The sequence below is a fragment of the Bos taurus genome, chromosome 12 (genome assembly GCF_002263795.3).
Source record: "Bos taurus isolate L1 Dominette 01449 registration number 42190680 breed Hereford chromosome 12, ARS-UCD2.0, whole genome shotgun sequence".
NCBI lineage: Eukaryota > Metazoa > Chordata > Mammalia > Artiodactyla > Bovidae > Bos > Bos taurus.
Window position 1 is genome coordinate 85,103,533 of NC_037339.1, and position 23,577 is coordinate 85,127,109.

At 54.0% G+C, this 23,577-nt stretch overlaps 1 protein-coding gene across 2 annotated transcripts in view; it reads left to right on the top strand.

The window, feature by feature from the left end:
- Positions 1 to 23,577, top strand: part of COL4A2 (collagen type IV alpha 2 chain) — a 161,595-nt gene that overhangs the window by 107,361 nt on the left and 30,657 nt on the right. For both annotated transcript variants that reach the window (XM_059892323.1, XM_025000171.2), the window contains exons 8-22: positions 1,228 to 1,299; positions 1,636 to 1,671; positions 1,775 to 1,837; positions 3,564 to 3,599; positions 6,140 to 6,181; positions 6,974 to 7,072; positions 9,605 to 9,640; positions 10,193 to 10,243; positions 11,376 to 11,420; positions 13,587 to 13,640; positions 14,337 to 14,403; positions 15,655 to 15,765; positions 16,198 to 16,347; positions 20,224 to 20,316; positions 20,571 to 20,728. In XM_059892323.1, coding sequence (XP_059748306.1) covers positions 1,228 to 1,299; positions 1,636 to 1,671; positions 1,775 to 1,837; positions 3,564 to 3,599; positions 6,140 to 6,181; positions 6,974 to 7,072; positions 9,605 to 9,640; positions 10,193 to 10,243; positions 11,376 to 11,420; positions 13,587 to 13,640; positions 14,337 to 14,403; positions 15,655 to 15,765; positions 16,198 to 16,347; positions 20,224 to 20,316; positions 20,571 to 20,728 — 1,113 coding nt within the window. The remainder of the gene's footprint in view (positions 1 to 1,227; positions 1,300 to 1,635; positions 1,672 to 1,774; positions 1,838 to 3,563; positions 3,600 to 6,139; positions 6,182 to 6,973; positions 7,073 to 9,604; positions 9,641 to 10,192; positions 10,244 to 11,375; positions 11,421 to 13,586; positions 13,641 to 14,336; positions 14,404 to 15,654; positions 15,766 to 16,197; positions 16,348 to 20,223; positions 20,317 to 20,570; positions 20,729 to 23,577) is intronic.

Consider the following 23,577-nt stretch of genomic DNA (forward strand, 5'->3'; position numbering starts at 1 on the left):
ACCTCCGCTGCTGAGGTTTCTTGCCAACATCTAGGCGTGCTGGACTCAGAGAGCTCCATTTCCCCTTTGTCCTTTGCCTGTTAAGTAGAAGGTAATGGGTTTGTCTCCCAAGCATACCATCACTTCCTCCCATTCAAATAGCAAGAATAATAGTGGAATCGTGGAACTAAAATTTTGAAAAGCTTAAACCTTGAACGGACTTCTCTATTAGTCATCATTTTATTAGATTCTAACATCCTTTGTGACATGAAAAAACAGTTTTGTTCTCCAGGATATACAAGGTAGACTTTACTTTTCTTAATGGAAGAACTTTCACATAATGATCTATTTCATGACCTCATTTATTTTTTAGGGTCTGTGCAAACAATCTTTTTTGATAATATGTTGCTACCTTATAGCAATATATTCCAAATTCAGGATTAAACTAACACTTTTTGGCAAAACTTTTTACTTAAAAAGCATTTTAAGGTGAGGGAAGGGCAGCATTAACAATCTTCATTGCATTTCCCTGAAGCTGACCGATTTCTGGTTATCTTCACACCTCTGCCCTCCAGCTCCCCATTTGCCGGCTGTTTCTTTTCCACGTGATTCAACTTATCAATAAGCTACACTCTGCTCTATTCTAATATCATAGCTTTCATTATCAATAAATGTATCAGGCACTTTAAAATGCAGGTTTTATATGTAGATACTAAAAGGCCTGTGCGCTTCTGTACCTGTGTGTCATGTACTGGGCTGGCCAAGAAGTTCATTCAGATGCCATGGAAAGCCCAAACCAACTTTTTGGCCAACGCAGTATACTCGACACAATCCCATTTTTCACGGATGACCCGGAATCTCTGCCACAAATAGTACTGCGGAGCGTATGTGTCGATATTTCAGTACGCGAATGCAAAGAAGACACAGAATAGTATCATGACAAAGAAAAGGGACAGTTTGGGAGAGGAAAGTATTCGTTTGCTGAACCTTTACTTGGGTTTCTGAACATTAAATCCTGTTGAATATTTCTCTTTTAACTTTAAGAAAGATGCTGTTGGGTAAATACGAAAGTAAAAGTCTCACCTCGCGGTTAAGGTAGAGTTGGATGTTCTGAATAGTCTCGTTTGGCCATAAGAACAGCTGGACATCGCCCACGAACGGGGGCAGGCAGTGACTCCCATCATGTCACTGCGCTGAGTGTAACGGACCGTTGCTGTTTTTCTTTCTATGCCGCATGTGCGCATTCAGGGGCCCCAAGGACCGAAAGGGCAGAAAGGCGAGCCCTACGCTCTGTCCTCAGAGGACCGCGACAAATACAGGGTAAGTCTGCAGGGACGGGGCATGACCGAGCCCCACGTACACTCCCCATTAAGAGTGACCTCTGAGTCGAGCGGGGGGACGCACAGTGTCCACAAGCCAGAATCTCCACTGATTTCAAGGTCCTCTCGCTGGCCGCCACGCTGTCGGCCGTCTTACACTAACTGCGGGCCGCCCTCCTCAAACTCACAGCAGTGCGGCTGTCTACGTACCTGACATCACCGAGTCCTTAGACAGCCGGTGTGTTTTATATGCTTATTTCCAACACTGAAGTAAAGTGCAACCAAGTCCACAGAGTCTTAAAAGCTGAAACTCTTCAAACTCTTTCTTCTCCATTAGGGGGAACCTGGAGAGCCGGGACTGGTCGGCTTGCAGGTAAGCATTGCTTTTGTTAGAGAAGAGACCGGGCAGAACCTGAAGGGCTCCGGGCTCCACCCCTCCTGCCTCCCTAACCGCCTTCTCCGTTGCCTGTCCGTAGGGGCCTCCCGGCCGCCCTGGGCCCGTGGGACAGATGGGTCCGGTTGGAGCCCCAGGAAGACCGGTAAGTTCCAGGCTCACGTGCTCGCCCTCGTGGGTGTGGAACATCCTCTGAGACGCAGGCAGTGCGGATGCTGGCGGAGGCCTCACAGCGTGCCTGACGCACGTGGTCGCCAAGACCACCCAGGCCGTCCCTTGTCCCCGCTGCCGCCATCAAGGTTGAGAGTGAAGACTCAACGCCAGCTAGGTCAGATTTTGGCCTAGCACTGGTCTGGAGCCCTTCCAGTCAGGCACACGCTCTCCCAGCCCCACAGCTGACCAGCTGACAGGGACCCGTCATCCCGAGCAAAGCAGACCAGTGTCCCGCGGGTCCATAGGGAGGAATTGGGGTCTGCTGGCGAGGCCTCAGAGCAGGGGTAAGGCAGCTGGGCACAGCCACCGTGACAGGTGAGATGCCGGACATCAGTTAACCAAGTGACCCTCGGGCCCCACCTGAGTGGCGGTCTACAGGTGTCCCCTCCTCCTGCAAGTCTAATCAGGAGTAAGGCTTGGCAGCCAAACCCCTGGCTGGAGGAGGGCCTGCCCAAGGAAGGAGAGTCCCCAGGCCTGGCCACTGCGGATCCTTCCCGCTGCACAGAGACCGAGAGGTGGAACAGGCTCCTGCAAAGCGCCCGACTCTCTCCTAGTCCACGTTTTTTATTAATAAGACAATCAGGCCTTAAGTTACTCAGGGAGAGCTTGTGGCTGCAGGGGAGAGAGTCCTTCTCAGAGAACACCGTGCCCCGAGATTGAGGCGGCCGTGGACGGGGGCCGTGGGACCCGCGGAGAGGCAGCGGACACGTGTGTCTGAGGGCAGGTCCGTCACACCAGCAGCTGGGGTGGGAGTGCTCATTCGCTTCCCTCAGACCATGGATAATAGTCGCAACAATCGATCAGTCTCTACGGAGCACAGTTCCCCGGGGCCGTGCTGGTCGTTTTCCCCAGCAGCCCTCCAGCCTTGAGATTTGGCCGAAGGGAAGGAGACAGGCTCATGTTTCAAGGTGCTCTCAGCCCTTGTACACACACAGCCACCCGTTTACAGAACGCGGGCCTCGGGGCGGGGGGTCCCCTGCTTTACACACACAGTTCCGGGAAATAAACAGCAGGGTGCTCCCCGCCTCCCCGAGCTGAGGTGCCGGCCTCCGGGTCTTCACACGAACCACTGAGGCCTCCCACGGCCCCCTGCCCCCCACCTGTTCTACATCAACACGCCTGGCTCTTCTAAGGCACGTGTAAAGCTTCCACCCTCAGTGGCGTTGGCGGGGACTGCTCCGCAGGAGCACGAGGTGATCCTGGCGGGCGGATTCCCAGCCCTGCCGAGGGGCCTGCTGTAGATTAACTCTGTGCGTGCTTGCCTGCCAGCCCAGCGGTGGGAAGTGCGAGATGGTGCCGGGTAGGGGGATGCGTGGGAGGCCAGCAGGGGCCGTCTCTGGAGGAATGGGCCCGGGGCCTCGTGGAGGGAGCAGAGCCAGCGTGAGCAGGACCCGGGTCAGGTCAAAAGCCTGAGCTCAGAAAGGCAAACCAGGAGCAGCTGTGCCCGGGCAGCCGCAGACCCTGAGAACCGGGCCCAACCCCCCGTCCTCCGCCCTCCAGCCCCGCGTCTCCGCCGAGACGAATGTGCCAGAAGGCTCTTCGCAACCTCCACGGTGTGCTGAACACACAGTGGACAGCTTTCCCAGGGCTCCCGAGCAGATGCCATCTGGGTCCTGGGATAAAGGAAACAGCTGACAGATTTCTTTGTGTTTGTGCAGGGACCACCTGGACCCCCTGGACCCAAAGGACAGCCAGTAAGTTACTGGAGACGCGGTGGGTGAGGGAGGGAACCGGGGCCTCGCATGTTTCTGTGTCTCCTTCTTGACCATGGAACTACCTGGCTGACAAGTACGTCGTTTGTCTCATGAGGAGGACTGTATATAGAGTTATAAGACAAGGCTCTAAACTCCAAGAATAAATCCATGCATGAAGTCATTAAGTAAGTGGATGCGTGGAATGACTTCTTGTCTGCAAATCACACAGCATTCCTGTGGCCGCATGAAAGTCCAGCTGGGAATGTGTGATTAGAAATGTACGTCGGGGACAACCCCTGCTTACCCATAACGTGCTCTCTCACGAACAGGGCAAGACAGAGCTGGAGTGGTGCGGGGAGCCGGGGGCCTTCTTCCTACCTGGGTGCAGGTGGGCCCTCCCAGAGCGTACTGTCAGCCTCTGGGGGTGTATCCAGGGAGCTTCAAGCCAGGCTCTGGCCCAACATTGTCCTCTTTCCATCAGAGAAAGACGATTCAGTGGGCTGCCCCAACACCCTCTTTCAAGCCAGGCTCTGGCCCAACACCCTCCTCTTTCCATCAGAGAAAGACGGTTCAGTGGGCTGCCCCAACACCCTCCTCTTTCCATCAGAGAAAGACGGTTCAGTGGGCTGGTGCACCACAAAGTTGGTGGCCTGTCGGGAACGTGGGCAGAATTTGGGTTTGAGGTGACCTGGGAAAGTTAAACAAATGTCCAGGACAAGCCGTAGGAGGCTGGCGAGGGATGTATTTGGTCAAATCCCGACATGAGTCAGAAATACTGGGCTACCGTTAGGAACATTTCAGAACCACTCCATGGCCTGTGTAAAGCCAAGGACGCCTCCCCAGCCCGCCCATTCCCAGGCCTGACCCACAGAAACCCCATCTCCCTGCCGCCTGGAGACCTCAGCTGTCACCACCCCGACCCCAGCTCCCATCATCTCTGACTCAGCTTCCGGCTGCGGCTGGAGCTCGTTAAGGCTTCTGCCCACCCGCCCCACCCCCCACCCGGCTCCCCGCCGTCCTGCCGCCCAGGGCGGGCTGGGAACGGCCCAGAGCCAAGAGACGCAGATGTAGGATGGGACGGGGAGCCCCAGGGTCGCCTCAGATCCCCACTTGGCTGCAGCACAAACAGCCCCAGGCCTCCAGCAGGTCACTTCCTGGTGCCCTGGACACCGGCTCGCGAGGCAGGGAGATGTCGGGGTCCCAAGCAGATCTCATTCTCATCTCGCCTGGCTGCATTTCTGTGCTTTGATTTCAGCTCCCCAGCCAGGTGGGAAGGAAGCAAAGAGAAAGCAAAAATTAATGAAAGGCTTTGTTTCTATTCGTGGAAACTCGGGGCATCAGAGGCAGGGGGCTGCGTGGTGTGGAGATTGGGTGGGCCCCACGGGATCCTGCATCTCGGCGGGGACAGGAGCCCCGGGAGGGCAGCAGAGCCGTGGGCAGTCAGGGGACATGGGCCTTCCTGAGCTGCACGTGGTTTGTCCCGTGGCCCACCTGGCGGGCGGTCAGCCCTCCCACCCACGCGTGGACGCTCCTCTCATGAAACCGTCAAATACACGCCGGGGCGCCTTCCCGGTCTGCCTCTGAAGCAGAACGGATGATGAAAAGTTTGGCTAAACCCAAAGAACACCATCATTAAGAGAGTTAGGACATCTTCCTGTGAAATTTAGGATTGTTTTACCAAAATGAGAAAGCCTGAGGCAGAGGAGAGTATGAATCACGGTCCTCAGATTGGGATCCCAGGCAGGAAACGGCTATGTTCCGAGCCCAGAGGGGCCAGAACCCAAGGAGACGCTCTGAGACCCGACCTGTAGAGTCGGAAGGCCTGGGATCAGACCTGAGCTCCATGACCTGTTCGCCGTGAGGCTTCGGTCCAAGGAGATGACAGTCTCCCCCTCGGTGATGTCCACACCCTGTGGTCCAGGGGACTGAGGGAGAGTTAGCAGTGAGTTAGCAGGGGCCCTGGACTGTCAAAGCCCAGGGCCGCAAGGAGGGAGTCACTAACAGTCAGCTTCTTGGTCATCAGGATTTGAGCAGTAAAATATACTGGCAATCTGAAGCAAGTTGCAGCGTGTCCCCAGGGGTGACAGAGCAGCTGTTCTTAGCCCAGGTTTTCAGGTTTTGCTTAAAGTGTAAAATACAAATTCCTTAAAAGCAGAGCTTTACTAAAACACTAGTATATCATTTTTATGAACCCACAATTTTTGTCACTTAAGGTTTAGTTTTAGTGAACACTCAAAGCGCAATGTGAGGGGCCACTTCCTGCAACTCGTACAGCGTCTCGATTTGCTCCCGTTCATTTTATGGGATATCTGGACTCAGACTTGCATTACACCGTTTATATACGGAATTAGCAAAAGAAAAGACGTTTCTTTTCCTTTTGTGTTAATTCGCTCCTGGGAGCTGAAGCCAGAATATTAGGAAGGATAGTTGTCCAGTGACGTTGCAAATACACAGATGTTAGATTTCTTTTTCTAAAAAAAGACAATTTCATTTCACTGTGATTATTGACTTTAAACTTACAGAAGCCATCTGTCTTTCAGGGCAACAGAGGACTTGGTTTTTATGGAGAAAAAGGTGAAAAGGTAAAGGAAACTTACTAGATTGAATTAGGAAATACTGATGGCTCATTCTGATGTCTTCGTTTTATGCTGTTATCCTGAGGTGCTCTGCAAATACCCCGTTTGAAAGGAAACAATCATTGTCAAGTGTCAGGTTACCAGACAGGCTCCAGTGGTGGTTAGAATCTGCAAGACAGGGCTCTTCCAGACCCAAGGAATGAATTGCGCCTCTGTCGTCTCCTGCATCGGCAGGTGGATTCTTTATTTCTAGTGCCACCTGGGACGCCCGTTCTGATTTATGTCTTGGGCACCAGTCTTAGAAAGCAGTAGCATAAAACACAGCAGTAACCACCAAAACATTCGGCGCACAGGCCGAATGACTTCCTTGTACAGAAACTCATCGTAAGGAGATAATTCCACTGAAGCAAATGCAACCGCAAATTGTGACCAAGCTAAACAGCTTATGTGCCTAAATTCTAAATGATTGTTAATGCAAGTGGAAATCAAGTGATCTTACCTTACCGTTACTTTATTCTATGTGATCTTTTTACGTTTTTAAAACGTTTCACGTTGGGGTACAGCCAATTAGCAGTGTTGTGACTCAGCCGTACATGTACATGCATCCATTCTCCCCAAAACCCCCTGCCATTCAGGCTTATATACGATTTTTATCTTATGATTGTAAACTATTAAAATTGATGTACGTGTGATAATACGCAAAGACAGAAACAGCAGTTTGCGGTGGGATCGTGCTTTTATTCAACCTCGGTCGTGTCCTTCAGTCTAAAGACAATCGCTTTGCTAAACCGTTCACAGGGCGACATGGGACTGCAGGGGCCCGGCGGGATTCCACCGGACAACGGTTACGTCGAGAAGCCCACGCCGGTGTACGAGCTTCTCCCAGAGCAGTATAAGGTAAAGGGCTGCAGCAAGACTGACGCGCTCCCATTTGAACTAACAGGAGGAGGAGAAAAAGATGTGGCTTTCTTTGGTCTTATTCAAACAGTCACATTCAAAGTGGAAATGCCCTCCCCACCGAATTAGCAAATTACGTGTTTGAAAGCACTGACCACAGTCGCAGGCGTCTCAGTATCATTGCTCGTAATCATGATGAATTGGAACCAACACGTGGATCCATTTAAGAATCAGCTCCGTCTTCAGTCTCTAGTGTAGACGTAGCCAGTGGTCGCGGCACAGCTCACTGCCAGGACATGGAGCTGTGTGAGCAAAAGAAAGCCTACGTTTTGCTGACATGGAGCGTCCCTGTGGGCTTCTTGGGTCAAAGTCAGATTTCTGACTCTTGTAGTTTCTGTTAATGTTTTGTTTGATTAAAAGCATCCTCTTAGAGTCTAAATAAAAATTAACACCCTTCTCTATCACTCATTCACTCAGACAGACCGTTCACCCGTCCTAAGCCTTCTGGTTCCCTTGTGCTTAATAAAGACCGAAGCACTGACCTGGTAGAATACTGACCTCGTAGGGCGGCAGGGTGGTGGCCGGGCTGAGACGCACCATAAAAGGTCACGGGAGCCAAAGCAAAAATCCCAAACGTAGACCCTGATCCCTGTCTCTCGAGCATCTGTCAAGATGCGGTGTGAATGCCGGGGGACGGACGGGAGAGGGCAGGCTGGACCCCCCCCCACAGGGGACGTGAGTCTGTGCAGCTGCGGCGTTATGAGTGACTTGACCGCTAACAGAAGCAGCCTGGGCAGCGGCTGCTGCGAGCCCAGAGTGGACGGTCATGTGCCAGCCAGGTTGCGAGCAGGACAGCCCTGGACCACCAGGCAGGACAGGGCCTCCAGGGTCATCGGGGTGGATTCAGGAGGGACTCTGGCTCCTGGGGGGACCTGACCATCAGCAGAGTAGGGCCCCCGTCCAGTGTCAGGACAATAGCCCAGGATGGAGTGAGGCCAGAGCAGGTGCGACCCTGCTGAGATCATTGAGCGGCTGAACCACATTTCCTTGTTCTCTGCAGCTAAGAGGGAATGCTAACAAGCAGAGACAGTACTTTGCCAACAAAGGTCCATCTAGTCAAGGCTATGCTTTTTCCTGTGGCCATGTATGGATGTGAGAGTTAGACCATAAAGAAAGCTGAGCACCGAAGAATTGATACTTTTCAACTGTGGTGTTGGAGAAGACTCTCGATAGTCCCTTGGACTGCAAGGAGATCCAGCCAGTCCATCCTAAAGAGATCAGTCCTGGGTGTTCATTGGAAGGACTGATGCTGAAGCTGAAACTCCATTACTTTGGCCACCTGATGCAAAGAGTTGACTCATTTGAAAAGACCCTGATGCTGGGAAAGTTTGAGGGCAGGAGGAGAAGGGGGCAAGAGAGGATGAGATGGCTGGATGGCATCACCGACTCAATGGACATGAGTTTGAGTAAATTCCGGGAGTTAGTGATGGACAGGGAGGCCTGGCGTGCTGCAGTCCATGGGGTCGCAAAGAGTCGGACACGACTGAGGGGCTGAACTGGACTGAACTGCAGAGGCGACGGGTCCCAGGGCTGGCCCCGGCCAGCCTGCAGGGGGCAGCCCGGAACTGCAGGATCCTGGGAGCTGTCCTAGGACTGATGGGTGAACGGACCCATCACTGCATTTCCTTCCCCATTTTAGACTGAGAGAAATGGGGGAAATTGATCATATAAATGACGTCATGGGTGGCTCAGTCGTAAAGAAACCACCTGCCAATGCAGGAGACACGGGTTCGATCCCTGGTGGGGAAAGAGCAGCTAAGCCCGTGCGCCACAACCGTTGAGCCACAATCTAGGGCCCGGGGGCTGTGACTACTGAAGCCCACACGCCCTGGAGCCTGTGCTCAACAACAGGAGAAGCCACCGCAATGAGAAGCCCACACACCACAGCCAGAGAGAAGCCCCCACGCGCCGCAGCCAGAGAAGCCCCCACACGCCGCAGCTAGAGAGAAACCCATGCAGCAGTGGAGACCCCACGCAGCCAAAAACGAAGACAGAAAATTATTTTGAAAGAAATAAAACTGACGTTGCTTTCCAAAGCCACTCTCACTCAGGACCTTAACTCGCTCCTGATGAGCCTTGTCCTCAGAGGATTCCCCCCACTCCACTGCCTTATCCTCTTTCACCTGAATGATCTTTCGCTGTTTCATTATCAAATGACAGCCCCTCTGTTATCACTGGGGCTGTCCCCCAGGCACCTGCCCTGCCACTGTGGGCCCTGCAGGAAACTCACAGGCAGAAAAGAGACAGTCTTGAGATCATATCAGAATAACACACAATTTCGTCGATATTGTGAAAATCCAAGAAAATGTGAATTTTGAAGCCAAGAGGTTTAGGGAGTTGTTTGTTACAATCCGTTTATATTCATTGTTTGCAGTTGTATAAAATACTCTGCACCTTATGTCATAAATCCTGATCCATTTTAAATACTATTCGTGAATTAATGAGCATTTCTTGTCTTTCGTATCTTCACAGGGTGAAAAAGGCAGCCAGGGAGAACCAGGGAGAATAGTAAGTCAAGGAATAAAGATGCTTCTTCTCCTGGTTCCCACGTTCTCCGGGGTCCCATCACAATGTTAGACTGTCCGGGGCGTACCAACCCACAGCTCTGGTCTCCAGTCCACGCGTCTGTGGCAGGAAAGGGTGATCGTTTCTCTCAGTTTTTCAGAAAACAGTGTCAGGATGTCTTCTTTCGGCAGAGTCAGCACCGGCTGACCACCCTCTTCTGAAGCTCATAAATGAGCCCAAACCGCTCAGAAGAGCAGTGCGGTGGAGGGCAGGCCCGGGCGGGCTTGTGGCGGCTTCCTGGCCAGGGCCTGGCCGTGTCACCCCTCTGCCTTCCCTGATCTGGGTCTCGCTGCCCCCGAGTCCCCAGTCCTCCCCGTTGCCACTTACCAGGGGACGATGCCCGGTGATGACCATCCCAGCCGAGTGCAGACGTCCTAGGAGCACGTCCTGCGTGGAGCTGGAGAGACAGAGGCAGGCTGGCCGCAGCGGGGGCCACTAAGAATGAGCCCCCACAGCAGGCAGACCGTGAAGCGTGGTCTCTCTGTTCTCTCCTAGGGCGTCTCCTTGAAGGGAGAAGAAGGCGTCGTGGGCTTCTCGGGACCACGGGTAAAGTTTCTGCACCTGCCGTGCGCTTTGACTTTATTTTCCTTTCCTTGCTTGTTGGGGTACAGTTGATGCCCATGAGCGTGTGTTGTGGATCTACGGTACACTGACTGGCTGTCCCCCAGAGGCCCTGCTCGGCCTGGTTGTTATGAGGCCCTGGCTCTGTTGCCAGGATCTACGGCACACTGACTGGCTGTCCCCAGAGGCCCTGCTCGGCCTGGTTGTTCTGAGGCCCTGGCTCTGTTGCCAGCGTTGTGCAGCGTGCCCTCGCGGCCTGCTGTCACGTCAGTCTGTGCCCCTGGAGCCCCCAGCCCTCGGTGCACAGCAGCACTGGCCTGAAAATACAGAGGTTTGCCCCCAACCCCGATCCCTGACGCTCACTGTCAGGGTCCTGCCCCTCCGTGGGCTGTCGGCTGCGACCCTGAGCCTGCACTGACCGACACAGCATTGCCACCCAGTAACTGGGGGTTTTGAGACCGTGCTCCCCGCTTCAGAGGAGGGACATGAACGGAACTCAGACGCGTTTCTGCTTGTATTAGCCCGAATGACTCCATGGTAACAGAAATGGAGGCTATATCCAACCAAGTCAATTTCTTGCTGCCCCGAGAGTCCAAGAAAAACATCCCCGGTGGGGCAGATGGGGTGGGGGGCAGTCTTCTCTCGAGGCTCTGCCCCCTGTCGCTCCTGGCCCGAGGGCCCACCGCCCTCCACCGGCCCAAGCTCGGTCAGCTGGCCCAGTCCACCCCCAGTGAGCTGGCAAGGTGGGCAAAGACGGGCTAGAGAAAAAGACAGTGACCTTGGGGCGACGGGCCACAGCCACCCAAGGACGAGTGTCAGCTCCAAAAATCAGAACGAAGACTGAGAGCACGAGGGTGCGGGGCGCCTTCTGGCTGTACGTTTCGCCTGTGCTGTGTTTATGGGTTTCTCCACGGTTCTTAAGTCACAGCCAGGATGCATGAGGTGAAAACATCACTAAATTGATGCCTCTCCTCCAGGAAGGAGAGGACGTTAGATGGAGTCAGCATTGTCATAGCAAAGGATTTACTGACTTAGCCAGGCAGGTGCCGTGACAGTGCCCAGGAAATGTCGCTGCATGTTCTCAGCTGTCACCGCTTCTGTTTTCTCTTCAATCCAGGGTGCCCCCGGCATCGACAGTGAGAAAGGCTTGCCGGGACAGAAAGTAAGTTTGGGGCGTGAAATGCGATCTAGTCCAGGCCTGAGACACCCTTACAGAGGTCACATGTGAAGACTGGGGCCTCCCAGAAAAAAACGCCCCCCCTAAAACTTCCCCACGTGTGCAGGAGCAGAAATGACGCCTCCCCATCATCCCTGAGGCGTGGGGCTCGTTCACATGTTCTGTCGTTTGGGAGGCCAGCACGGGGTCTCCCCGCCCCAGGCCGCCGGTCACGTCCCCCCGCGCTGGCCGCAGCCCCGGGACCTCCAGTCTGACCCTTCCTGTGTCACCCCCAGCGTGCTGTAAGAAGGGGCCGGCGTGGTGGCCGACAGTCCGCCCGCATCTCCATCTGTGATCGCTCACGTTTTCACTGGCCTTCAGGGACGACCCAGTTTGTTGTCTTTATCCCGGGTTCCGCAGAAGGAGTTTCAGTCCCCTTTGTAGGAAGCAAACATTCGGTGAGAAATGCGTTTTGAATCTGGATCAGGCGTAGGGCTGCCTGAATGCTGGATCTTACGAGAGAGAAGACGCATAAATAGGTCTTTTTAGTGACGATTCCTTTGTTTTCACCCTTCGCTGTCTTCACTCAGGCACAGAGTACATGCTCCCCCGCCCGCCGCAGACCCCTGGGCCCGTGGGCCGGTGCCCATCAGACCAGGGCTCCACAGGAAGGGCGTGTGCTCACATGCCTGCAGTTTAGCCAGGGAGAGGGAGCATCCCTGCACTGTTCTCCACGCGTGTCTTCCACCCAGCGCTCCTCGGGGGTTCCACGTCCACACGGGCAGCATCATTTGAGCGGCTGGCTGTGTCTCGCTGGACACGGCTCGGTCAGCATGCCTGGTCACCGACTCCACGGTCGCTCCAGGCTCCATCCAGGCTCTGGCCCGTGTCATGGGGCAGTCACTAGGCAGGTGGTCACTTTTAATATCAGAGAAGTTTGCCTTCGCTTTCCAGTCTTCACTTAGTATGAAAGAGAGTCGGTTTAAACCAGAGGCCCAACATAAAATACCGAATGAAGCCAATCTTAGTTCATTCTAAACAAAGTAACTTTCAGCATGCATGCTCCTGGATTTCAAAATATCCTGTAAGGTAACCAAATAATGCACATTTTTATCCCATTGGCATTCTGATTTTAGGGGGCCTTAGTATATATATTCTTTTGCAAGAAGGAATAAATTTCTAGATTTTTTTTTTAAGCTTTAAATACCTATCCAGATACGATGCAGCCCATATGGGTAAACCTTACCTTTCAATAAGTATTCAAGGGAATTAAAATGCGATCATTACAATTAGAGATTTTTTAAGTCAAGAGCAAAAGCTTCTAAATGAAGAGGCTTCATGCTTCTAGTTGGCATTAACTAAAAATTTTCAGAACCCACCTTGGGAGCTGGTTTTAATAAGTGGATCAGGTTGCCAACACTCTACCCCACTGGTCAGTCTTGAAGTCCCAACATCAGGGCAGTTACTGTGTGTGACTCAGCAGGAAGGACTCAGGACCCTCCAAGAAACTCAAAAGGCGGACCTGAGCCTAAGGAGGCCCAAGACCTAACAGCCACAAGAGTCCAGAGCCCGCCGGGGGCCAGGAGCCCCTGGGCCCAGCTCCAGGAGGATGGAGGCCCAAGACCGAACAGCCACTAGCCATCCAGAGCCCGCCGGGGGCCAGGAGCCCCTGGGCCCAGCTCCAGGAGGATGGAGTGGACCAGTCCACCACGTGGGGTGTTCACACCCAGATGACCGTTTCCTCAACAGCCACAGGAAAGGGAACTGAAAAGGTAGAAAGGAGGAGAAGCAAGCAAGCTGAGACCTCCCAGCCAAATGCCATGGTTTGACTTTTATTGAATCCTGATTCAAGCAAAGCAACTTTAAAAAGACACGTTTGAAACTAAAGTCAGGGAAAATTGAATGCCAAGGGGGTAGAAGGTGATTTTAACCAATTATTGTTGATTTTACTGGACTCCCCTGGTGGTTCAGATGGTGAAGAATCTGCCTGCAATGCAGGAAACCCAGTTTCGATCCCTGGGTCGGGAAGATCCCCTGGAGAAAGGGAAAGGCTACAGACTCCAGTGTTCTTGCCTGGAGAATCCCAGGGACAGTTGATTTTGTTAGCTACAATACACTGGTCATGCCTTTATATTTTAGAGATAAAATAAGCACCAAGCATCTTTCCTGCAGGGAAGCAGAGGACTGGACGGGTACCAAGGCCCTGACGGATTGCCAGGACCCAAGGTGGGCTCAGGTCTCCTCTGGGGGGCAGGGGGCAGCTTTCACTTCCTTCCTCCGGGTGGTGGTCTGATCACCTCCTGTCCACCCTCATCGGAGAAGGGGGGAGGGGGCTGAGAGAGGCGGACATAGTAACGAGAGGGTGGGGGCCCCTGGTTCCCATGAATAATTCCATGGTCGGGCAGGGGGTGTTGAGGACTCGGGCCACAGCTGCTCCAGTTGTCAGGGGACCCAGCAAGGTAGGGGGCATACCCCACCAGGCAGGGAACCGCTGATGAGGACAGAGGGCTCGCAGCCAGGCCTTCTGGGGCAGGCGAGGCTCAGAGACATCTAGGCGGCTCGTGGAATCTGGGTCTCACCGTCCGGATGGTGTTAGATCGGGCATGGGCACACACCCCCAGCTCACCCTCACGGGCGATCCGATGGTGCCATCGACGTGGAGGAGTCTGCCCGGAGGCAGGCGGTCCCCTGGCCACTCCTGGTGTCTGACAGGGGTCTCAGGGTGAGAGGGACCCCGCCCGCTCCGTCCTCTGCCAGCGTGTCTGGCTGGCAGCCGGGAGGCTGGACTGACCAGTGCGGGCATGGAGCGTGGGCGACATCCCCGCCCGGCTTGTCGTCCTCTCAGATCTGGAAGCAGCCTTCGGGTGCAGAGCTCCGAGAGGCCAACTAACCTTCTCTCGTTTCCCTGTCTTCCTTCTCCAGGGAGAAAGGGGCGACCCAGGCCCCCCCGGCCCCCCGGCCTACTCCCCGTATCCTTCCGTGGCCAAAGGTCTGTGCCGCTCATTCTTCGCGCTCACGTCTCGCGGGCTTTGTCGTCTGTTGTGGGCTCAGAGCCGTGAGCTCAGGGGAAGGCCTTTCTAAGCAAAACAGGGGAAGTGCTCTTCAGCACTTAACCTCGGAGAACCTGTCTCGTGAACGCTCCCTCCCTGTGGGATAAGAGGAGTGTCACGGAGCGCCCCCTGCTTTCCTCCGCCAGGAAAGGCTTTCGTTCAGGCCTACCTCGTGTGGGCTCCCGCCCTGCCACCCGCAGCAGCACCGCGGAAGCCCAGCCTAGTGCCCACTGGGCCTCCGTCGGTGCTGCCCAGCACCTTCCCTGGTTTCTGTTCCAGCTCTGGGTGCGCCCGCTCTGAGCCTTCCGTCTGGCTGACGTGCCCCCTGGACATCCTTCCCTGACCCTCCTCCACTGTCCCCTGCCCCCTGGACGTCCTTCCCTGACCCCTCCTCCGCCGTCTCCTGCCCCCTGGACTTCCTTCCCTGACCCTCCTCCGCCGTACCCTGCCCCCTGGACGTCCTTCCCTGACCCTCCTCCACTGTCCCTTGCCTGCACCAGCTGTTAGGTCACCTTCTCTGAAGCCTGGCGCCTCTGCCCTCTGACACGGCGGCTGTAATACTATCCAGGCGCACGCTTCTACGGGAATCGAATGTCGGTCAAGCGTGTAGCACGGAGCCCACACACTCACAAGCTCAGAAATACTATCCACTATTATTTTCATTCTCCGTGATCCCTCAAAGTCAAATTTTCCCCCCAAATAACCCTCCCGTCCTTTGAAACCTCCCTATATGGTTTTGGTATTCTGGGCCTGTCTCGTTTTATAATATTTGTAGGAATTTTGTATCGACCCTGTTTGGGCTTCCTGGGTGGCTTAGTGATGAAGAATCTGCCTGTCAATGCAGGAGACATGGGTTCCATCCCTGGGTCGGGAAGACACCCTGGAGGAGGAAATGGCAACCCACTCCAGGATGCTTGCCTGGAGAATCCCCTGGACAGAGGAGCCTGGCGGGCTGCAGTCCATGGGTTGCACAGAGTCAGATGTGACTGAGCGACTAAACTGCAACATCAGCCTTATCTAATTAAGAATGAGCTCCCTGAAGGCAGGGCCGCCATAGACGGAACATTTGGACCCTGCGTGCCTCATGCGATGGACAGGGCATCAGTCCGTATACCTCCGACGAGTGTGAACATCTGCCCCGAGGCCTGGACAGCGGTCCTTTCATCGTGGGGTGTCTGTCTCGGTTCCAGGTGTCAGAGGTGAGCCGGGATCCCCAGGAGCTCCCGGGGAGCCAGGAGACCGCGGGGTACCAGGAGACCCCGGCCTGCCAGGCCGGCCCGGCACAACCATCGGAGACGAAGGTACTGAGCTTCCGCGGCCTCGAAGCTAAGACGTGCGCGCGGGTCTCCCGCGAGCCCCGCCCCTCGCCGGCGCTCTGTCCCTTCAGCGGGCCCGAGCGTGCCTACGTCTCAACTGCGTTTCAATGTGGTCACAGAGCTGCTGTGTCCTAACTAAGCTAGACGTGCTGCTGACGGTAACGCGCGTGGTTCTGTCTGTCGCTGGCTGGGAGGAGCGCAGCCGTCCAAGCGTTGTAACAGCTCTCCGGCTGTCCTCTGGGGGCGGGCAGAGGGGTTTTTTTACAGTGGAACGGTGCTGATGAAATATCCAGCGGCATCGCCCTCTAGGTCGCTGGCTGGACCGTAAGCCACGGGTCCAGGGTGGTCTCGGGGCACAGCAGCACCATGGCTGAATCCCAGGGGTTAACAAGGCTGTGTTCACTGTTGGGTTTTCAGATGAGAAGAGAGGCTTGCCAGGTGAAATGGGACCCAAAGGCTTCACAGGAGAACAGGGTTTCCCCGCGCTGTACCCCGGCCCCCCAGGGACTGATGGGCAGCCAGGGCTCCGCGGTCCCCCCGGGCTCCCAGGACCGCCCGGCCCAGACGGTAAGTGGAGGGAAACTCAAGGGCGGGGCATGCTGGTCCGGACAAAGGGGCCTGGTCGCAGCCGCATTCTCACTTGGGTTTTTCTGCTAAATAATTCTGAGGACGCGGCGGCGGGTGGTGGGCGAGGAGGTGGCAGGCCATCCGGGGCAGACGGGAAGGGCCCACCGTGACCACCCCCTGCCCTGGACTGACCCCCGCAGGGCAGACGGGAAGGGCCCACCGTGACCACCCCCTACCCTGGGCTGACCCCCGCAGGGCAGACGGGAAGGGCCCACTGTGACCGCCCCCTACCCTGGGCTGACCATCCGGGGTGCAGACGGGAAGGGCCCGCTGTGACCGCCCCCTGCCCTGGGCTGACCATCCGGGGTGCAGACGGGAAGGGCCCACCGTGACCGACCCCTGCCCTGGACTGACCCCGCGGGGCAGACTTGAGGCTCTGCCTTCCGGGCGCCCTCGAGCCGGAGCCACTGCTGAACAGGCGGCAACGCTTGACGCCAGGAGTGGCTGTAGCACCCTCGGTGGGACACAGCAGCCTGGGGGGCCCAGACGGACGATCCGAGTCCTCAGACTGGACAAGCACGGTGTCTGGACCCCAGTGCTGTCGGGCCTGGGGTCCCAAAGAGTCAGACACTGTTGAGCGGCTGCACACAGCACAGCAGTGTGTGTGGGTCCAGCTAAAAGGGAGATTCAGAGACGAGGCTTTTGTCACTGTCTTTGCTGTCTCTTGAGAAGAAAAACTTTCAGAGGCGGGAGAAGCGCATTGGTACCTGCTCCTCTGAGGAGAGAAGGCAGCAGTTACTTCTCTGGCTCCAGTTGTCTTCTCAGTTACTCTGGCTCTCTGTTCCCAATTTCCCTTTAACTGCAAAAATCAGATTCTTATATTGTTTTGAAAAATTTCAGTACAGATATTTCCCTGGAATTTGCCAAGTGGTTTGAGCAGTGTAATCACTAATATTTTTTATTATCCTGACAGTAATGTTTAGTCCTGTACCATCTGTGATAATGGCTAAGTTTCTCTGAGCATTACATTTCCTGAGTCAATGGTCTGTTGCTTTTTCCCTTTTTTGGCAACAGAACATGATGTATTAAAAATAAAAGCATACAAATATGCCTCTTTAAAAGATGGTGATTGAAGGCTAACCTTGCCATCCTTCCTGTAACTAAATTCCATTTCGATAAAGACACAAACGCATACCATCTGGCTTCATAAATCTTACTTAGTAAATCTACAACTTACTCAGAAGTCATCTGTAAACACGTGAACTAATCTCTGGTCCATATGGTTAACTGAAAAAAGAATTTATAAAATAGATGAAATGGTGTCTGATAGATTTATCAACTTAAAAATTTAAGAGCACACAACTTAAGTTCTCCTTGAAGTATTCATTTTACCCCATGAGACACATTGTTCCCAAATCACTTTTTAGAAGCAATCTCTTGTACAAAAAGTAGTCAAGCATAATGGCCTTTTAAAATAGTTTTGTGAACAGTCGTAATTTAACATTGATGATCTTGAGTCCTACAGTGCTCTCCGGTCTTTCCCCTGGAACAAAATCATTGGATTCTTTTCCTGTTATCTGCATTTCATCCGGTTTTCTGTGTTGCTACTGATGGAAACCAGAATTTTTAGTCTTTCGCGGTTCCAGCAAAAGCGAACCATGAAGACAGTTTCTTTCTGAACGAGCGTCTGCTTACCCCCAGCTCCAGCTCGGTTAACCAGGATGACTGTTGGCAGAGTTCCACTCTGCTCTAGAATAAGTCGGGATACGGCCAGGCTTCTTATGGCCACTTCGGGAAAATCGTGTCGGAAAGATCACAGGGGCTCACTGCTGTTCTTTAGGACTCGCTTGCAATTATTAATTTAATTAATATATCAGATGGAGAAAAGGCAGTGTAGGAAGGAGGGAGGGAGGTGCGCCTTCAGAGAGCCCCGAAGTGTCTTTTCTGGCTAGACTTGCAAACAGTGTCAAGAACACCCACAGTGTCTTTGTCTCAGATTTTAAAAGCCAGCACCCCTGAAGTATCCATGGTTAAATACCTCCCTGTAATACTAGCTTCTCCTAACTCATCAGGAGAACTTGGAGACATAGCATAAAGCCCTCAGTCCACCACCAGGCTGACAAGCTCTTGAGCTGGCCCCCAGTGCCCATGGAGCCTATGCTGGGTACCGTTTGCTCCATCAGAGCCCCCCGGCCGGCACCCCCTCCACACACTCCTCCCTGGCTCGCTCTCTCCCCTTCCTTCTGAGGCTCCTTCGCTGGGCCCTCCTTCTTCCCCTCCACCATCCCGTGGAGGATGGAATTCCTTGCCGGTATCTCTCCACCCAGCAGACTCCTGCTTTGACAGGAGTTTAACACCATGATGTACCAGCTGTCCCCAACTGCGTCCCCGTTGCCAGAATCTTGGCTCCCTGTCCACAATGCCAAATAGAAACACAGAGACAGTTTGGAGGAAATAGAAAAGAGTGCCTTGTTATTTTTGCCAGGCAAAGGGGAAACACAGCAGGCTAGTGCCTTGAGAACCGTGCCCCCTTTCTCAAGAATAGGGAGAGGTTTTATAGCCTCTTGAAGGTCTTGCTTTTTTTTTTCTGCGAAGTTTCAAAATGGCCACAGCTGGCATCGGGCAACTCAGGAACCGGGTCCAGTGTCCCTGAAGCTATCAGCCCCCGACCTTCCCTCTGAAATGCAGAATGCCAGGAGAGAGTGTGGAGCAGGGGGTGCCTCGTGCAGAGTGTCGTCTGTGTGGAGTCACAGGGTGCTTAGCCTCGAGAAGGACAGGCCAGCTCCCAGTGTTTGTGAGCAGTAAGAGCTGACGAGCAACCACGGCTGTCTAAGTCCTGCCGGCCTGTTGGGCTGGCACTCGCCATGGCTGTCCGTGCATTTCGATTCTGCTGCCACAGCCGGAGCCTAGTCCTGTACGCTGAGCAGCAAACTCCTCCCGGCGGTTAACTGGACACCTTGCCACTGCTGCGTGTCTCACGGGCATCTCCAGCTTCCTGAGTCCTCAGCGGGACTCAGGGTCTCCCCTCTCCAGCCCCCCTCCCCCACCAGCCCAGCCAGCACGGTCCTGCGCTGGGGCCTCGCCCGTCTCCACCCACGCGGGACCTCGAGCCAGACCCTGGGCGCCAGCACCTGCCGTGGTGCTTCTCGGGAGTGTACAACCTCGTTCCCACCACGAGAGGGCGCTCCGCTCGAGAGGGACGCGGAGCGTTTCTGGGCTTTAGCGTCTATTTCTCAACACGGTAGCTCAGATGTCCTCGATTGGAACGGTCAGAGCCCTGCAGACGGGCCGGACACCTGAAGGGTCCCCACCCTAGTGAGGGGGGAAGCTGGGCAGGGGATGGATCACAGGGTATCCTCACGGTTACACGTGTGCGTGTGTGCACGTGTGTGCACCCGGAGCGGAAGCCCCTGGGGCCTGCAGGGAGGGGCGTGTCTAGGTGCAGCCGTTCCAGGCGGGGCAGAGCAGGGAAGAGCTCCCCTTCACGCCTTTCGTGGCTTGGTTTTGCTCTGGGTTTTTGTCTCTCTGGGAACCCGAGGTCATGGTGACCCCAAGTCTTCAACGCCTAAGTAAAATACATGGTTAAAAACAATCGAAACTCTTCTTTGGACTCAGCTTTTCTGAAAAGTAAAGATGTCTATTCCAAGACTTTAATGGGAAAACTGAAATCACAGGTGTTCGCATGTCTTTCCAGCCCTGGAAGCAGTGGCCACAGAAAGGAAGTCTCCGTGTCTTTCTGAGAGCGTTTGGGCTGGAGCTGGGCAGGGGCGGGGGTCGGCGTCTGTTGGGAGACACGGCTGTAAACCTTCCCTCGCAGGAAGCAGACGGCGGGCCCCGGGCTGAGCTGACATACCGTTTTTGTGGGTCTTCCCTCAGGTTTTCTGTTCGGCCTGAAAGGAGAAAAAGGAAGTGGGGGCTTCCCTGGCTCCTCCGGGTTCCCAGGGGCTCGTGGACAGAAAGGATGGAAAGGTGAGGCTGGCTGGGGGTGAGGGGCAGGGCGCCGCTTGGCCCTCCTGCGACAGCCCACCCTCCGCTGGTTCTGAGATGACAATAAGACCCCCAGCCCAGGGGTGAGAGCACCAGAGTGGGCCACGTCCTCCCAGTGCGGTCCTCCCAGCCCAGCCCCTGCCTGCCGTGCCCTCCTGCCCCCTGCAGAGCCACAGGAGGGTTGTACTGCGTGTCGCGGATAAACAGCACGGCACCCCGTCTCCCCCACATTGCAGGTGACGCCGGCGACTGTAAATGTGCAGATCAGTTCATCAGGGGTCCGCCAGGGCTGCCAGGACCCAAGGGCTTTGCAGGTGCCAACGGGCAGCCTGGCAGTAAAGGCAGCCAAGGAGACCCCGGCCAGCACGGCGTCCCCGGGTTCGCCGGGTTCAAGGTGAGAGACCAGTTCTACCAGGAAACCGACAGGACGACCTTGACACCTGACCCCACGTCCCCCCGCCCAGCTTTCATTTACTGAATCATACACGTTAGACCAGCAGCACTTATGCACCCAGGGCACCATTCAAAAAAAGCTGCATGTTCCCGGAGACACTTAAACCTTTTCCTGGTGGGAACGTGAAGTGGGGCAGCCATTGTGGAAAACAGCGTGATGCTTCCTCAAAAGGTCAAACATAGAGGTGTCGCGTGACCCGGAAAGTCCCCTCCTAAGTACAGACCCAGGAGGCTGAAAGCACATGTCCACACAGAAACCTGCACTTTAGCGTTCACTGCGGCGTTCGCGCACCGGCCCCAGTGCCCAGAAGTGCTAAACGGACAGTCCAGACGTAGCATCCCCACCAGATGCGACGTCCATTCATGCATCCAGAGGAGTGAAGTGCTGACACGTGCCACAGTGGGGCGCCCTCAGAGACACCACGCTACGTGCATTAAGACAGACGCCATAGAACAGGTATCATACGATACCATTCCTATGAAGTGTCCAGAGCAGGGCTCTCCAGACACAAAGTAGGTTGGTGGCTGCCAGGGGTTGGAAGGATGGAGAATGGGAGTGACTGATTCTTCTTGGGGTGATGAAAATGGTCTCGAATTAGATAAAAGTGATAGTTGCAGAACTTTGTGAAAATACTAAAAAAAAAAGAAAAGAAACCCACCCTGAATTGTATGCTTTAAAATAATTAATCTTATGAGAGTTATATCTCAAACAAAGAAACCCGTCTGTACTTCAGATTTAGTGTTTTATGAAGGCTCCCTTCACTCCATAAAAACTGAGACGTCCGAGTAAATCATGAATGTACTTTGGATGAATGTGTGGAATTCTCTGCCTGTGGATTCCAGCTAAGTGGGCCTCATTTCACACCCTAAGAAAAGATGGTCCAGAGTAGGTCTTTCTTTGTGGCAGGTTTGAACTCGTGATTTCAAAGCAAATTTCAGGGGGAGACAAAGAAACTATTATTATTATTATTTTACTTAAAAAGAGAACTGCGGGACATTTATACAGTGCGAAGTCTAGCATTTTGCATATTCAGCAGTAGAGGAATGTTTGCTCAGGACCCCCGGCCACGCTGTCGAGACGCAAGCGGCGCGCAGCCCCCCAAGCTGCGGGTGCAGAGGGTCATTGCTCAAACTGCTTCGCGCTGAGGGAGCTTTGCGGGTGAAAATGAGGTCTAAAGCCCCTCTCTGCTCCCTTTCTGGGACTTCCCAGAAAACAAATGCTTTCATCCAACTGGACACATTAGGTGCTCCATTTCCTGCTAGTTTAAAAATGGCATCATCTCCGAATCCTGGCTAAGCGCGTAGAAGTTGCTCAAGAATTCAGAAAAAGCGTGCGTGGTGCGAGTCCGCACTGAGTAATGGCCGAATGGGTGGGACGTTCGAGTCTTTGTATAGTGATGGAGCATTTTACGCTCATGGAGCGTCTAGACCCTCCAGGAGCGTGTGCTCTGCGCAGCCGCGTTGCACACACCCCACAGCGCCTGCGTGCACACGGCTCAGGCTTTGTGTTTTGTTGTTGTTCAGTCACTAACTCGCGTTCGGCTTTTTGCAACCCCGTGGACTGTAGCCCACCAAGCTCCTCTGTCCATGGGATTCTCCAGGCAAGAGTACTGGAATGGGTTGCCATTCCCTTCTCCAGGGGATCTTCCCCACCCAGGGAATGAAGCCGCATCTCCTGCATCAGCAGGCGGATTCTTTACCACTGAGCCACAGCTTGCGTTTGATTGTATGCTTATGTATCTGTGGCAGGAAAGCCTCAGACAGGTTTTTTTGTGGTTTAATAACTATACTGATAGGATCTGCAAGAACGCCTCAAATATGGAAGTCAGTTAGTAAATGAACCCATGTGTCCATCCACTTGCCCAACACCTCCTAGTCACGCCCTGCAAAAGTGGGAGACTTTGTTCTAAATACAGAGAGAATGTCACCCTTTCCTGCAAAGAACAAAATCGATAAATCAAGTATCTGTGGGCTTTTTAAGGAGAAAAGAACATTTCATTTGAAACATTCCATTTAATTAAACCAACACTTAAAGCTCCCATATTCTTGCAAATACCAGCAACCAAGAGTTGCCCCAAACTAGCATATCGTGCACATTAAAATGCATCCTGGCACTTCCCTGGTGGTCAAGTAGCTGAGACTCTGCAGTCCCAGTGCAGGGGGCCAAGGTTCCATCCCTGGTCAGGGAACTAGATCCCATGTGCCACAGCTAAAAGTTCTGGCGTGCTGAAACTAACTAATAATTTTTTTAATGCATCCTGAAACCTTCATCTACTCGTTTCTGCTCACTGAAAGACCTAAACTAGATTTTACAGCTTAAAATGTGAATGTCCCCCACTCGAGTTGTCTCTAAAGTATGATTTTTTTTTCCCACCTTGACTTCGGTCAGGAAGACAAGCTATAGAATAAATACTCTTATTGCTCAATACTGAACGATCACAAACATCCATCGTTCATACCTGGCGGCTTACTATTTGTCCAGATTCTACAAAATCGTAGTTGAGTTAGCAGCCTTGAAGTCGTGGTAGAGGATCGCTTCTCCAAAGTTAAAGAGTTTGCAGACGGCGTTTCTGCGTCCCTGGGCTGGGCTCTGAGAGTCTGCCTTCCTGACAAGCTCCCGCGGAGGCCGGGGCTGCCCACCTGCAGACCACACGCTGAGCGGCAAGGTTCTTACTTTCTGCATCCAGCCATGTGTGACTACGTCCCTTAAGTTTTAGCTACTTAAAATTTTACAGTCAGCATCTGAGTTCCACCGGCCCCGTTCAAGTGGCCATTGGTGGGTGGTGGCCG